Raw genomic sequence first — 16,931 nt, 5'->3', positions numbered from 1 at the left:
TGGCCCTTGTGCAGCAGAAAAGTTGAAGAGTTGGAACCCCAAGAGCAGCGGTTTTCAACCTTTTCCAGCTCACGGCACACTGACAAGGTGCTAAAATTGCCAAGGCACACCCTCCGTTTTTTGACAATTGGCAAGGCACGACCATTGACAGCAGGGGCTTGCATCCCCCAGTGGCCCTACTCATAAATGACCCTCCCCAAACTCTGGCAGCACACCCGCTGACCATCTGTGGCACACTAGTTGAAAGGGGCTGCACTAGAGGCATGACAATGAAATACAAATGGAGCTGGCAGCTGGGTCCCAGAGAGGAGCACAAACAGAGCCCCAGTTTCTGCTATGCCAGGCTCCGTTCCTTGCATCTTCTAGTAGGCCTGGCAAAGACCTGCAGGGTCTGAGATGCTGCAGGGCTGGGGGCGAGTCAGTGCGGACAAGATTAGTCTCTGTGAATTGGACTCAGCACATGGGGGCTTCATATGTCCAAAGTATTGGCTGACATCAGAAATTCTGCCATTGCTTTTCTGTTGTCAACTGCTCTGAGTCTGGGGAAAGAGGGGTGCAACTCTAAGCAATCTCCATACATCAGGACGCACTCCACACCTGTCTTGGAAGTGGGAAGGGCGGGGGATTCATTAGCACAGCGGTTCTCCAACTTTAGGCACCAGGACCCACTCTTTAGAATGGGAATCTGTCAGGACCCACTGGAAGTGATGTCATGACTGGACGTGGCATCATCATGTAGGAAAACCTTTTAACAATCCTAGGCTGCCATCCTACCCACACTGACCCAGGAGTAAGCTCCATTTCCTATCATTGTTAAAGGCAAATACATAGAAGCCTGTAGAAAGTACAGATGGGTCACATTTCCCCAAATGCAGCCACATACGGTGGGATCATCAAGTCTAACAGATTAAAAATAAAATATTGAAATGAATGGGGGGCCCACCTGAAGTTGGCTCACGACCCACCTAGTGGGTCCCGACCTACAGTTTGAGAAACTGCATGAGGAGGCAAACAACCAACCAGGAAATGCTTCACCCATTTTTGTCCCAATTGGTCCCTGTTTTGTTTGTGCAGCGCTGGGCAGAAGCGGCTTAGAAACGCTGTGGGCCCCATCTGTGCACGTCTACTCAGGTGTAAGTCGATTCCAGTCCCCGGGGCTTACTCCCAGGTAGGTGCAGAGAGAGCTGCAGGCCAAGGAGACTCGAGGACCGTCCCTCCCCCGAAGGAGCAGAGGCGCCCTCGCAGCGGGGGGCGGGGCGAGCGCAGCGCTCTCTCTCCGCGCGCGGAGCGCCAGGCAGGCACTCGGCTCGGCTGGCGTCACAGGCGCCTTAAGAGAGCGCTGGGCGTGGCTCTGCCGGGCCAGGTCTGTGGTAGCCGGGTGGACTCGGCCGCCCGCTCTGGAGCCCGAGGGCGCGGCTGCAGCGCGGGTTCGAGTCCTCAGTCCCGGCTTCGCTTGCACGCAAAAGTCCCGCTGGCTGGCCCTCGCTGCCCTAGGGGCGGGCTTGGCGAGAAGGCCCCGGGCGGGGAGTCGTGCTGCCCCGTCCCGGTTACTTTTATTGCTTGGGGGCCGAGCAAGCCCTGCAGGGGGCTCAGGCCGAGCCGCGTGTGGTGGCGTAGCCGCAGGGGGGCGGGCCAAGCCTGCTGGGGGGCTCAGCTCAATAGCTCAGGCGGAGCTGGAGGGGGGCAGGGCACTCAGGCTGCAGGAGCCTCCGCTGAACGGGCTGCAGTGGCGTAGCCGCAGGGGGGCAGGGCAAGCTTTGCAGGCGGGGCTCAGGCGGAGCTTCCTAGGTCCAAAGTCTGTCCAATACGGCTGACATCAGAAATGCTGCCATTGCTTTTCTGTTGTCAACTGCTCGAGTCTGGGGAAAGAGGGGTGCAAGTCTAAGCAATCTCCATACATCAGGACGCACTCCACGTGTGTCTTGGAAGTGGGAAGGACAGGGATTCATTAGCACAGCGCTTCTCCAACTGTAGGCACCAGGACCCACTCTTTAGAATGAGAATGGTCAGGCCTGGTTAGTACTTGGATGGGAGACCACCTGGGAATACCGGGTGCTGTAGGCTTATACCAGGGGTGCCCAAACCCCGGCCCTGGGGCCACTTGCGGCCCTCAGGGCCTCTCAATACAGCCCTCAGAGAGCCACCAGTCTCCAATGAGCCTCTGGCCCTCTGGAGATTTGTTGGAGCCCACACTGGCCCGACGCAACTGCTCGCAGCGTGAGGGCGACTGTTTGACCTCTCACGTGAGCTGTGGGATGAGGGCTCCCTCCACTGCTTGCTGTTTCACGCCTGTGATGCAGTAGCAGCAGCAGCAGCAGCAGCAAAGGAAAGGCCGGCCTTGCTTTGTGCAAGGCCTTTTATAGGCCTTGAGCTATTGAAAGACCTTCATTCATTCATATAAGTTCATCTTTAATATATTCATTTATGTAAACTTATGTAAATTTATTCAAATTTTAAATGTAAATTAATTCTTTCTTTCCCCCCCCCCCCGGCCCCCCACACAGTGTTAGAGAGATGATGTGGCCCTCCTGCCAAAAACTTTGGACACCCCTGGCTTATACCATAGTCTTTCGAGACTGAAGGTTGCCAACCAGTTCAACCAGGCCCCAGGAGGTCTTGAGCAGCCCTTAAATGAAGATGCATGTATCTTCCATGACCAATCTGTCACTTAAGGAACACATTTCTCCTCAGAATCTCTGTCCCTTTGATTAACTTTAAGGAATCGTAAGCCACTCTTAAAGAGTCAATACTCTCTTTGAATAATCAAGAAAAGAGCAAGATAAAATGGCAACATTAGAGGTATGGTTTGTTTTAAAATATTTATACCATGCCTTGCCATTTGTAGAACACGTGGAGTACCCGGTCTACCTGCAGAAGATCCCCAAATAAATTATTCGCATCTTTAGAGAAAGCAAGGAACATAAGAAAAAGTCCTCTTGGATCAGGTCAAAGGCTCTTCCAGTCCAGTATCCTGTTTTTCACAGCGGTCCAACAACTGCCTCTGGGAAGCTCACATGCAGAAAATAAAGTCACCTTTCTCAGCACTGTTCCCCTGCAATTGACATTCAGAGATCTACTGCTGCTGAACTCACAGTCATCATGGTTCACATTCACTGGGAGGCCTGTCCTCCATGATTCTATCTAACCTCTTCTACAATCATCCAGGGTAGTGGTTAGCCTCACACCTTGTGGGAAGGGGTTCCACAGACTAATTATGCATTGTCTGAAGAAGTACAGTACCTCCTTCTGTCTGTCCTAAATCTCAGTTTCATTGGATGATGCAGTATTGTGAGAGAGGAGGAAAAAAAATTGCTCTCTATCCACTCTTTCTATAGCATGCATACTTTTGTCTTAATCATGCCACCTCTGAAGCATTCTCTCCCTCCCCCTGGCTTAAAAAGCCCAAACACTGCATCGTCTCCTCATACGGAAACTGATCCAGTCCTCAGATGGTTTTAGTTGCCCTGTACCCAGAGAAGACCCCTATCTGAGAGCCTCAAGAGCCAGTGGTAGCCTGTGTATAGACATGACTATCTGATATGGACCAATGATCTGACTCACAATCAGGAAGTTTCAGCTGATCACTCTCCTGTTATTTAAATTCACATCAGAGCATTGCAAAGTACATGAATGCACATAAACCACTAAGGGTAGAACTTTCAGAAACAGGAACCACTGAGGTTACTTCTTTACTCAGTTGTGTGGTTGGTCTGTGGAACTCCTTGCTACATTCTGTGGTGACGGCATCTGGCCTGGACGCCTTTAAAAGGGGATTGGACAAATTTCTGGAGGAAAAATCCATTACGGGTTACAAGCCATGATGTGTATGTGCAACCTCCTGATTTTAGAAATGGGCTATGTCAGAATGCCAATGCAAAGGAGGGCACCAGGGTGCAGGTCTCTTGTTATCTGGTGTGCTCCTTAGGGCATTTGGTGGGCCGCTGTGAGATACAGGAAGCTGGACTAGATGGGCCTATGGCCTGATGCAGTGGGGCTGTTCTTATGAGGTGCGGGGGTGGGGGGGTGGGTCTAGGTTGTTTCAAATTCTCCTTGGTAAAGGAATTTAGGCTGCTACAACCAGGTTTGCATTTTTCCCTGTGAAATGTTGAATCGGTTCTCTGGATGCATGGCCTGAGCACATCTCCCAGTGATGCAAGAATGCATGCAGCCTAAGAAGCAGGTGAGTTCAAGCAAAGAGGGGAGAGCTGAATTCAGGGCAGGAGAAAAGAAGGGAGGATAGGGATGAACATCCTCTAACCTGGGTCATTTCAACCAGTGTGTCTTGGCACACTGGTGTGCCACGAATGGTCTGTGGGTATGCATATTTATTAATATGGTCATTGGGGGATATGAGCCCCTCACTGGCACCTCCCCTCTCTCACCTGCTTGGGAGGGCAATTTCAAAAAGTGAGGAGGATCAGGAAGGAGCCTACATGACAGTCTCACAACTCTAACAATCTAACACAGTGCAGAAAGCTGTGTTAGATGTTTTTATTTTGTTATCACCACTTTCTCCCACCTCTAGTGATTGGAAAGGATCAGTGGATTACTTTGTCCTTTTGGAAAAACTAATCAAACAGTACCTAGGGAATACAAAAGACTTCAAACAATGAAAACCTATCACAGTAAGGGACGGGGCTGTGGAGTCGGAGTCAAAGTCATGGAGTTGGAAGCCATTTTGGGTGGAGTTGGTGTCGGTAAACATGAACTACAGCGGTTCCCAAACTGGGAGCCGTGGCTCCCGAGGGAGCCATGGAAACTAGCCAGGAGAACCATGGAATCCTTGCCAAAAACCTGCTTTCCTAAACAGTGTACAGGATTGTAGCCCTAACAGAGAGCTGTGCCCAATGGCCCAGAAGGTCAAGGGACAAAGACATTTGGGAACCACTGATGTACTGACTCCAATCTCCATATAAAATGAAATGACTATTTTCTGGAGGCCTTGCCCTTAGGGAGATTCCATGACTCATTGAGCCACAAGGTGTGGGAATAAGGCTTTGTAACTTCAGCTCTGGTATCTTAAGAACACAAACTGTCTACAAATCAGTGAGGACTCCAGAATGTCATGCGGTATTTGTTTATTTCTCACATTTTTCAGTTTGAAACCTTCCTCTAAGTCAGTGGTTCTCACACATTTAGCACCGGGATCCACTTTTTAGAATGAGAATCTGTCAAGACCAACCAGAAGTGATGTCATGACCAGAAGTGACATCATCAAGCAAGAAAATTTTTAACTATCCTAGACTGCAATCCTACCCACACTTACCAGGGAGCACGTCCCATTGACTATCATTGTTAAAAGAATATACATAGTAGCTTCTTAAAAGTACAGGTCTGTAACATTTCCCCAAATGAGATCATGGTACCATCAAGTCTAATAGATTAAAAATATTGAAATGAATGGGGACCCACCTGAAATTGGCTCGCGACCCACCTAGTGGGTCCCGACCCACAGTTTGAGAAACACTGCTCTAAGTAGCTCAGGGTTGTATCCCTCCTTTTGACCTCACAGCAACCCTGTGAGGTAGGTGAGACTGAGAGACAGTGTGTGGCCCAAGGTCACCCAGGAAGCTTCACCTGCCAGATCTTCTCTATGTAAGCCATTTCTGCCCAACGTTGCATATACACAACAGGGATCAAAGGTGTCCGCCTGTGGGCTGGGCAAAAATGGGTTCAACCAGACAGGTCAGTTCTCCTCCCTTGATTGCAGAGCAGCTAATTCAGAAGGGCACTGGGGGCAGCAAGACCAGGAAGCCTGGGGTCTGGATTCAACTAACTGTGCTCTCGCTTGTCTCTCTCCCGCTTGGCACCAAAGTCCAAGAAAGCAGCAGTGGTGCTGTGGCCCTTGTGCAGCAGAAAAGTTGAAGAGTTGGAACCCCAAGAGCAGCGGTTTTCAACCTTTTCCAGCTCACGGCACACTGACAAGGTGCTAAAATTGCCAAGGCACACCCTCCGTTTTTTGACAATTGGCAAGGCACGACCATTGACAGCAGGGGCTTGCATCCCCCAGTGGCCCTACTCATAAATGACCCTCCCCAAACTCTGGCAGCACACCCGCTGACCATCTGTGGCACACTAGTTGAAAGGGGCTGCACTAGAGGCATGACAATGAAATACAAATGGAGCTGGCAGCTGGGTCCCAGAGAGGAGCACAAACAGAGCCCCAGTTTCTGCTATGCCAGGCTCCGTTCCTTGCATCTTCTAGTAGGCCTGGCAAAGACCTGCAGGGTCTGAGATGCTGCAGGGCTGGGGGCGAGTCAGTGCGGACAAGATTAGTCTCTGTGAATTGGACTCAGCACATGGGGGCTTCATATGTCCAAAGTATTGGCTGACATCAGAAATTCTGCCATTGCTTTTCTGTTGTCAACTGCTCTGAGTCTGGGGAAAGAGGGGTGCAACTCTAAGCAATCTCCATACATCAGGACGCACTCCACACCTGTCTTGGAAGTGGGAAGGGCGGGGGATTCATTAGCACAGCGGTTCTCCAACTTTAGGCACCAGGACCCACTCTTTAGAATGGGAATCTGTCAGGACCCACTGGAAGTGATGTCATGACTGGACGTGGCATCATCATGTAGGAAAACCTTTTAACAATCCTAGGCTGCCATCCTACCCACACTGACCCAGGAGTAAGCTCCATTTCCTATCATTGTTAAAGGCAAATACATAGAAGCCTGTAGAAAGTACAGATGGGTCACATTTCCCCAAATGCAGCCACATACGGTGGGATCATCAAGTCTAACAGATTAAAAATAAAATATTGAAATGAATGGGGGGCCCACCTGAAGTTGGCTCACGACCCACCTAGTGGGTCCCGACCTACAGTTTGAGAAACTGCATGAGGAGGCAAACAACCAACCAGGAAATGCTTCACCCATTTTTGTCCCAATTGGTCCCTGTTTTGTTTGTGCAGCGCTGGGCAGAAGCGGCTTAGAAACGCTGTGGGCCCCATCTGTGCACGTCTACTCAGGTGTAAGTCGATTCCAGTCCCCGGGGCTTACTCCCAGGTAGGTGCAGAGAGAGCTGCAGGCCAAGGAGACTCGAGGAGACCGTCCCTCCCCCGAAGGAGCAGAGGCGCCCTCGCAGCGGGGGGCGGGGCGAGCGCAGCGCTCTCTCTCCGCGCGCGGAGCGCCAGGCAGGCACTCGGCTCGGCTGGCGTCACAGGCGCCTTAAGAGAGCGCTGGGCGTGGCTCTGCCGGGCCAGGTCTGTGGTAGCCGGGTGGACTCGGCCGCCCGCTCTGGAGCCCGAGGGCGCGGCTGCAGCGCGGGTTCGAGTCCTCAGTCCCGGCTTCGCTTGCACGCAAAAGTCCCGCTGGCTGGCCCTCGCTGCCCTAGGGGCGGGCTTGGCGAGAAGGCCCCGGGCGGGGAGTCGTGCTGCCCCGTCCCGGTTACTTTTATTGCTTGGGGGCCGAGCAAGCCCTGCAGGGGGCTCAGGCCGAGCCGCGTGTGGTGGCGTAGCCGCAGGGGGGCGCGCCAAGCCTGCTGGGGGGCTCAGCTCAATAGCTCAGGCGGAGCTGGAGGGGGGCAGGGCACTCAGGCTGCAGGAGCCTCCGCTGAACGGGCTGCAGTGGCGTAGCCGCAGGGGGGCAGGGCAAGCTTTGCAGGCGGGGCTCAGGCGGAGCTTCCTAGGTCCAAAGTCTGTCCAATACGGCTGACATCAGAAATGCTGCCATTGCTTTTCTGTTGTCAACTGCTCGAGTCTGGGGAAAGAGGGGTGCAAGTCTAAGCAATCTCCATACATCAGGACGCACTCCACGTGTGTCTTGGAAGTGGGAAGGACAGGGATTCATTAGCACAGCGCTTCTCCAACTGTAGGCACCAGGACCCACTCTTTAGAATGAGAATGGTCAGGCCTGGTTAGTACTTGGATGGGAGACCACCTGGGAATACCGGGTGCTGTAGGCTTATACCAGGGGTGCCCAAACCCCGGCCCTGGGGCCACTTGCGGCCCTCAGGGCCTCTCAATACAGCCCTCAGAGAGCCACCAGTCTCCAATGAGCCTCTGGCCCTCTGGAGATTTGTTGGAGCCCACACTGGCCCGACGCAACTGCTCGCAGCGTGAGGGCGACTGTTTGACCTCTCACGTGAGCTGTGGGATGAGGGCTCCCTCCACTGCTTGCTGTTTCACGCCTGTGATGCAGTAGCAGCAGCAGCAGCAGCAGCAGCAAAGGAAAGGCCGGCCTTGCTTTGTGCAAGGCCTTTTATAGGCCTTGAGCTATTGAAAGACCTTCATTCATTCATATAAGTTCATCTTTAATATATTCATTTATGTAAACTTATGTAAATTTATTCAAATTTTAAATGTAAATTAATTCTTTCTTTCCCCCCCCCGGCCCCCCACACAGTGTTAGAGAGATGATGTGGCCCTCCTGCCAAAAACTTTGGACACCCCTGGCTTATACCATAGTCTTTCGAGACTGAAGGTTGCCAACCAGTTCAACCAGGCCCCAGGAGGTCTTGAGCAGCCCTTAAATGAAGATGCATGTATCTTCCATGACCAATCTGTCACTTAAGGAACACATTTCTCCTCAGAATCTCTGTCCCTTTGATTAACTTTAAGGAATCGTAAGCCACTCTTAAAGAGTCAATACTCTCTTTGAATAATCAAGAAAAGAGCAAGATAAAATGGCAACATTAGACGTATGGTTTGTTTTAAAATATTTATACCATGCCTTGCCATTTGTAGAACACGTGGAGTACCCGGTCTACCTGCAGAAGATCCCCAAATAAATTATTCGCATCTTTAGAGAAAGCAAGGAACATAAGAAAAAGTCCTCTTGGATCAGGTCAAAGGCTCTTCCAGTCCAGTATCCTGTTTTTCACAGCGGTCCAACAACTGCCTCTGGGAAGCTCACATGCAGAAAATAAAGTCACCTTTCTCAGCACTGTTCCCCTGCAATTGACATTCAGAGATCTACTGCTGCTGAACTCACAGTCATCATGGTTCACATTCACTGGGAGGCCTGTCCTCCATGATTCTATCTAACCTCTTCTACAATCATCCAGGGTAGTGGTTAGCCTCACACCTTGTGGGAAGGGGTTCCACAGACTAATTATGCATTGTCTGAAGAAGTACAGTACCTCCTTCTGTCTGTCCTAAATCTCAGTTTCATTGGATGATGCAGTATTGTGAGAGAGGAGGAAAAAAAATTGCTCTCTATCCACTCTTTCTATAGCATGCATACTTTTGTCTTAATCATGCCACCTCTGAAGCATTCTCTCCCTCCCCCTGGCTTAAAAAGCCCAAACACTGCATCGTCTCCTCATACGGAAACTGATCCAGTCCTCAGATGGTTTTAGTTGCCCTGTACCCAGAGAAGACCCCTATCTGAGAGCCTCAAGAGCCAGTGGTAGCCTGTGTATAGACATGACTATCTGATATGGACCAATGATCTGACTCACAATCAGGAAGTTTCAGCTGATCACTCTCTTGTTATTTAAATTCACATCAGAGCATTGCAAAGTACATGAATGCACATAAACCACTAAGGGCAGAACTTTCAGAAACAGGAACCACTGAGGTTACTTCTTTACTCAGTTGTGTGGTTGGTCTGTGGAACTCCTTGCTACATTCTGTGGTGACGGCATCTGGCCTGGACGCCTTTAAAAGGGGATTGGACAAATTTCTGGAGGAAAAATCCATTACGGGTTACAAGCCATGATGTGTATGTGCAACCTCCTGATTTTAGAAATGGGCTATGTCAGAATGCCAATGCAAAGGAGGGCACCAGGATGCAGGTCTCTTGTTATCTGGTGTGCTCCTTAGGGCATTTGGTGGGCCGCTGTGAGATACAGGAAGCTGGACTAGATGGGCCTATGGCCTGATGCAGTGGGGCTGTTCTTATGAGGTGCGGGGTGGGGGGGTGGGTCTAGGTTGTTTCAAATTCTCCTTGGTAAAGGAATTTAGGCTGCTACAACCAGGTTTGCATTTTTCCCTGTGAAATGTTGAATCGGTTCTCTGGATGCATGGCCTGAGCACATCTCCCAGTGATGCAAGAATGCATGCAGCCTAAGAAGCAGGTGAGTTCAGGCAAAGAGGGGAGAGCTGAATTCAGGGCAGGAGAAAAGAAGGGAGGATAGGGATGAACATCCTCTAACCTGGGTCATTTCAACCAGTGTGTCTTGGCACACTGGTGTGCCACGAATGGTCTGTGGGTATGCATATTTATTAATATGGTCATTGGGGGATATGAGCCCCTCACTGGCACCTCCCCTCTCTCACCTGCTTGGGAGGGCAATTTCAAAAAGTGAGGAGGATCAGGAAGGAGCCTACATGACAGTCTCACAACTCTAACAATCTAACACAGTGCAGAAAGCTGTGTTAGATGTTTTTATTTTGTTATCACCACTTTCTCCCACCTCTAGTGATTGGAAAGGATCAGTGGATTACTTTGTCCTTTTGGAAAAACTAATCAAACAGTACCTAGGGAATACAAAAGACTTCAAACAATGAAAACCTATCACAGTAAGGGACGGGGCTGTGGAGTCGGAGTCAAAGTCATGGAGTTGGAAGCCATTTTGGGTGGAGTTGGTGTCGGTAAACATGAACTACAGCGGTTCCCAAACTGGGAGCCGTGGCTCCCGAGGGAGCCATGGAAACTAGCCAGGAGAACCATGGAATCCTTGCCAAAAACCTGCTTTCCTAAACAGTGTACAGGATTGTAGCCCTAACAGAGAGCTGTGCCCAATGGCCCAGAAGGTCAAGGGACAAAGACATTTGGGAACCACTGATGTACTGACTCCAATCTCCATATAAAATGAAATGACTATTTTCTGGAGGCCTTGCCCTTAGGGAGATTCCATGACTCATTGAGCCACAAGGTGTGGGAATAAGGCTTTGTAACTTCAGCTCTGGTATCTTAAGAACACAAACTGTCTACAAATCAGTGAGGACTCCAGAATGTCATGCGGTATTTGTTTATTTCTCACATTTTTCAGTTTGAAACCTTCCTCTAAGTCAGTGGTTCTCACACATTTAGCACCGGGATCCACTTTTTAGAATGAGAATCTGTCAAGACCAACCAGAAGTGATGTCATGACCAGAAGTGACATCATCAAGCAAGAAAATTTTTAACTATCCTAGACTGCAATCCTACCCACACTTACCAGGGAGCAGGTCCCATTGACTATCATTGTTAAAAGAATATACATAGTAGCTTCTTAAAAGTACAGGTCTGTAACATTTCCCCAAATGAGATCATGGTACCATCAAGTCTAATAGATTAAAAATATGGAAATGAATGGGGACCCACCTGAAATTGGCTCGCGACCCACCTAGTGGGTCCCGACCCACAGTTTGAGAAACACTGCTCTAAGTAGCTCAGGGTTGTATCCCTCCTTTTGACCTCACAGCAACCCTGTGAGGTAGGTGAGACTGAGAGACAGTGTGTGGCCCAAGGTCACCCAGGAAGCTTCACCTGCCAGATCTTCTCTATGTAAGCCATTTCTGCCCAACGTTGCATATACACAACAGGGATCAAAGGTGTCCGCCTGTGGGCTGGGCAAAAATGGGTTCAACCAGACAGGTCAGTTCTCCTCCCTTGATTGCAGAGCAGCTAATTCAGAAGGGCACTGGGGGCAGCAAGACCAGGAAGCCTGGGGTCTGGATTCAACTAACCGTGCTCTCGCTTGTCTCTCTCCCGCTTGGCACCAAAGTCCAAGAAAGCAGCAGTGGTGCTGTGGCCCTTGTGCAGCAGAAAAGTTGAAGAGTTGGAACCCCAAGAGCAGCGGTTTTCAACCTTTTCCAGCTCACGGCACACTGACAAGGTGCTAAAATTGCCAAGGCACACCACCCTCCGTTTTTTGACAATTGGCAAGGCACGACCATTGACAGCAGGGGCTTGCATCCCCCAGTGGCCCTACTCATAAATGGGCCCTACTCCCCAAACTCTGGCAGCACACCCGCTGACCATCTGTGGCACACTAGTTGAAAGGGGCTGCACTAGAGGCATGACAATGAAATACAAATGGAGCTGGCAGCTGGGTCCCAGAGAGGAGCACAAACAGAGCCCCAGTTTCTGCTATGCCAGGCTCCGTTCCTTGCATCTTCTAGTAGGCCTGGCAAAGACCTGCAGGGTCTGAGATGCTGCAGGGCTGGGGGCGAGTCAGTGCGGACAAGATTAGTCTCTGTGAATTGGACTCAGCACATGGGGGCTTCATATGTCCAAAGTATTGGCTGACATCAGAAATTCTGCCATTGCTTTTCTGTTGTCAACTGCTCTGAGTCTGGGGAAAGAGGGGTGCAGCTCTAAGCAATCTCCATACATCAGGACGCACTCCACACCTGTCTTGGAAGTGGGAAGGGCGGGGGATTCATTAGCACAGCGGTTCTCCAACTTTAGGCACCAGGACCCACTCTTTAGAATGGGAATCTGTCAGGACCCACTGGAAGTGATGTCATGACTGGACGTGGCATCATCATGTAGGAAAACCTTTAACAACCCTAGGCTGCGATCCTACCCACACTGACCCAGGAGTCAGCTCCATTTCCTATCAAATACATAGAAGCCTGTAGAAAGTACAGATGGGTCACATTTCCCCAAATGCAGCCACATACGGTGGGATCATCAAGTCTAACAGATTAAAAATAAAATATTGAAATGAATGGGGGGCCCACCTGAAGTTGGCTCACGACCCACCTAGTGGGTCCCGACCTACAGTTTGAGAAACTGCATTAGGAGGCAAACAACCAACCAGGAAATGCTTCACCCATTTTTGTCCCAATTGGTCCCTGTTTTGTTTGTGCAGCGCTGGGCAGAAGCGGCTTAGAAACGCTGTGGGCCCCATCTGTGCACGTCTACTCAGGTGTAAGTCGATTCCAGTCCCCGGGGCTTACTCCCAGGTAGGTGCAGAGAGAGCTGCAGGCCAAGGAGACTAGAGGAGACCGTCCCTCCCCCGAAGGAGCAGAGGCGCCCTCGCAGCGGGGGGCGGGGCGAGCGCAGCGCTCTCTCTCCGCGCGCGGAGCGCCAGGCAGGCACTCGGCTCGGCTGGCGTCACAGGCGCCTTAAGAGAGCGCTGGGCGTGGCTCTGCCGGGCCAGGTCTGTGGTAGCCGGGTGGACTCGGCCGCCCGCTCTGGAGCCCGAGGGCGCGGCTGCAGCGCGGGTTCGAGTCCTCAGTCCCGGCTTCGCTTGCACGCAAAAGTCCCGCTGGCTGGCCCTCGCTGCCCTAGGGGCGGGCTTGGCGAGAAGGCCCCGGGCGGGGAGTCGTGCTGCCCCGTCCCGGTTACTTTTATTGCTTGGGGGCCGAGCAAGCCCTGCAGGGGGCTCAGGCCGAGCCGCGTGTGGTGGCGTAGCCGCAGGGGGGCGGGACAAGCCTGCTGGGGGGCTCAGCTCAATAGCTCAGGCGGAGCTGGAGGGGGGCAGGGCACTCAGGCTGCAGGAGCCTCCGCTGAACGGGCTGCAGTGGCGTAGCCGCAGGGGGGCAGGGCAAGCTTTGCAGGCGGGGCTCAGGCGGAGCTTCCTGTGTCCAAAGTCTGTCCAATACGGCTGACATCAGAAATGCTGCCATTGCTTTTCTGTTGTCAACTGCTCGAGTCTGGGGAAAGAGGGGTGCAAGTCTAAGCAACCTCCATACATCAGGACGCACTCCGTGTGTGTCTTGGAAGTGGGAAGGACAGGGATTCATTAGCACAGCGCTTCTCCAACTGTAGGCACCAGGACCCACTCTTTAGAATGAGAATGGTCAGGCCTGGTTAGTACTTGGATGGGAGACCACCTGGGAATACCGGGTGCTGTAGGCTTATACCAGGGGTGCCCAAACCCCGGCCCTGGGGCCACTTGCGGCCCTCAGGGCCTCTCAATACAGCCCTCAGAGAGCCACCAGTCTCCAATGAGCCTCTGGCCCTCTGGAGATTTGTTGGAGCCCACACTGGCCCGACGCAACTGCTCGCAGCGTGAGGGCGACTGTTTGACCTCTCACGTGAGCTGTGGGATGAGGGCTCCCTCCACTGCTTGCTGTTTCACGCCTGTGATGCAGTAGCAGCAGCAGCAGCAGCAGCAAAGGAAAGGCCGGCCTTGCTTTGTGCAAGGCCTTTTATAGGCCTTGAGCTATTGAAAGACCTTCATTCATTCATATAAGTTCATCTTTAATATATTCATTTATGTAAACTTATGTAAATTTATTCAAATTTTAAATGTAAATTAATTCTTTCTTTCCCCCCCCCGGCCCCCCACACAGTGTTAGAGAGATGATGTGGCCCTCCTGCCAAAAACTTTGGACACCCCTGGCTTATACCATAGTCTTTCGAGACTGAAGGTTGCCAACCAGTTCAACCAGGCCCCAGGAGGTCTTGAGCAGCCCTTAAATGAAGATGCATGTATCTTCCATGACCAATCTGTCACTTAAGGAACACATTTCTCCTCAGAATCTCTGTCCCTTTGATTAACTTTAAGGAATCGTAAGCCACTCTTAAAGAGTCAATACTCTCTTTGAATAATCAAGAAAAGAGCAAGATAAAATGGCAACATTAGACGTATGGTTTGTTTTAAAATATTTATACCATGCCTTGCCATTTGTAGAACACGTGGAGTACCCGGTCTACCTGCAGAAGATCCCCAAATAAATTATTCGCATCTTTAGAGAAAGCAAGGAACATAAGAAAAAGTCCTCTTGGATCAGGTCAAAGGCTCTTCCAGTCCAGTATCCTGTTTTTCACAGCGGTCCAACAACTGCCTCTGGGAAGCTCACATGCAGAAAATAAAGTCACCTTTCTCAGCACTGTTCCCCTGCAATTGACATTCAGAGATCTACTGCTGCTGAACTCACAGTCATCATGGTTCACATTCACTGGGAGGCCTGTCCTCCATGATTCTATCTAACCTCTTCTACAATCATCCAGGGTAGTGGTTAGCCTCACACCTTGTGGGAAGGGGTTCCACAGACTAATTATGCATTGTCTGAAGAAGTACAGTACCTCCTTCTGTCTGTCCTAAATCTCAGTTTCATTGGATGATGCAGTATTGTGAGAGAGGAGGAAAAAAAATTGCTCTCTATCCACTCTTTCTATAGCATGCATACTTTTGTCTTAATCATGCCACCTCTGAAGCATTCTCTCCCTCCCCCTGGCTTAAAAAGCCCAAACACTGCATCGTCTCCTCATACGGAAACTGATCCAGTCCTCAGATGGTTTTAGTTGCCCTGTACCCAGAGAAGACCCCTATCTGAGAGCCTCAAGAGCCAGTGGTAGCCTGTGTATAGACATGACTATCTGATATGGACCAATGATCTGACTCACAATCAGGAAGTTTCAGCTGATCACTCTCCTGTTATTTAAATTCACATCAGAGCATTGCAAAGTACATGAATGCACATAAACCACTAAGGGTAGAACTTTCAGAAACAGGAACCACTGAGGTTACTTCTTTACTCAGTTGTGTGGTTGGTCTGTGGAACTCCTTGCTACATTCTGTGGTGACGGCATCTGGCCTGGACGCCTTTAAAAGGGGATTGGACAAATTTCTGGAGGAAAAATCCATTACGGGTTACAAGCCATGATGTGTATGTGCAACCTCCTGATTTTAGAAATGGGCTATGTCAGAATGCCAATGCAAAGGAGGGCACCAGGGTGCAGGTCTCTTGTTATCTGGTGTGCTCCTTAGGGCATTTGGTGGGCCGCTGTGAGATACAGGAAGCTGGACTAGATGGGCCTATGGCCTGATGCAGTGGGGCTGTTCTTATGAGGTGCGGGGGTGGGGGGGTGGGTCTAGGTTGTTTCAAATTCTCCTTGGTAAAGGAATTTAGGCTGCTACAACCAGGTTTGCATTTTTCCCTGTGAAATGTTGAATCGGTTCTCTGGATGCATGGCCTGAGCACATCTCCCAGTGATGCAAGAATGCATGCAGCCTAAGAAGCAGGTGAGTTCAAGCAAAGAGGGGAGAGCTGAATTCAGGGCAGGAGAAAAGAAGGGAGGATAGGGATGAACATCCTCTAACCTGGGTCATTTCAACCAGTGTGTCTTGGCACACTGGTGTGCCACGAATGGTCTGTGGGTATGCATATTTATTAATATGGTCATTGGGGGATATGAGCCCCTCACTGGCACCTCCCCTCTCTCACCTGCTTGGGAGGGCAATTTCAAAAAGTGAGGAGGATCAGGAAGGAGCCTACATGACAGTCTCACAACTCTAACAATCTAACACAGTGCAGAAAGCTGTGTTAGATGTTTTTATTTTGTTATCACCACTTTCTCCCACCTCTAGTGATTGGAAAGGATCAGTGGATTACTTTGTCCTTTTGGAAAAACTAATCAAACAGTACCTAGGGAATACAAAAGACTTCAAACAATGAAAACCTACCACAGTAAGGGACGGGGCTGTGGAGTCGGAGTCAAAGTCATGGAGTTGGAAGCCATTTTGGGTGGAGTTGGTGTCGGTAAACATGAACTACAGCGGTTCCCAAACTGGGAGCCGTGGCTCCCGAGGGAGCCATGGAAACTAGCCAGGAGAACCATGGAATCCTTGCCAAAAACCTGCTTTCCTAAACAGTGTACAGGATTGTAGCCCTAACAGAGAGCTGTGCCCAATGGCCCAGAAGGTCAAGGGACAAAGACATTTGGGAACCACTGATGTACTGACTCCAATCTCCATATAAAATGAAATGACTATTTTCTGGAGGCCTTGCCCTTAGGGAGATTCCATGACTCATTGAGCCACAAGGTGTGGGAATAAGGCTTTGTAACTTCAGCTCTGGTATCTTAAGAACACAAACTGTCTACAAATCAGTGAGGACTCCAGAATGTCATGCGGTATTTGTTTATTTCTCACATTTTTCAGTTTGAAACCTTCCTCTAAGTCAGTGGTTCTCACACATTTAGCACCGGGATCCACTTTTTAGAATGAGAATCTGTCAAGACCAACCAGAAGTGATGTCATGACCAGAAGTGACATCATCAAGCAAGAAAATTTTTAACTATCCTAGACTGCAATCCTACCCA

At 50.4% G+C, this 16,931-nt stretch overlaps 1 protein-coding gene across 1 annotated transcript in view; it reads right to left on the bottom strand.

Annotated features, from left to right (window-relative positions):
• Positions 1-1,123: 1,123 nt before the first annotated feature.
• The window catches only part of LOC136635969 (nucleolar and coiled-body phosphoprotein 1-like), a gene marked incomplete at its 5' end in the record, with an annotated part of 35,467 nt that continues 19,659 nt past the window's right edge, over positions 1,124-16,931 (bottom strand). The window contains 3 exons of the mRNA XM_066611024.1: positions 1,124-1,578; positions 7,144-7,419; positions 12,978-13,253. Of these exons, the coding sequence (XP_066467121.1) occupies positions 1,124-1,578; positions 7,144-7,419; positions 12,978-13,253 (1,007 nt within the window). The remainder of the gene's footprint in view (positions 1,579-7,143; positions 7,420-12,977; positions 13,254-16,931) is intronic.

The sequence above is a fragment of the Tiliqua scincoides genome, unplaced genomic scaffold (genome assembly GCF_035046505.1).
Source record: "Tiliqua scincoides isolate rTilSci1 unplaced genomic scaffold, rTilSci1.hap2 HAP2_SCAFFOLD_181, whole genome shotgun sequence".
Classification (NCBI taxonomy): Eukaryota; Metazoa; Chordata; class Lepidosauria; order Squamata; family Scincidae; genus Tiliqua; species Tiliqua scincoides.
Note: the sequence above shows the minus strand (reverse complement) of the source record. Positions and strands in the feature narration are given on the sequence as shown.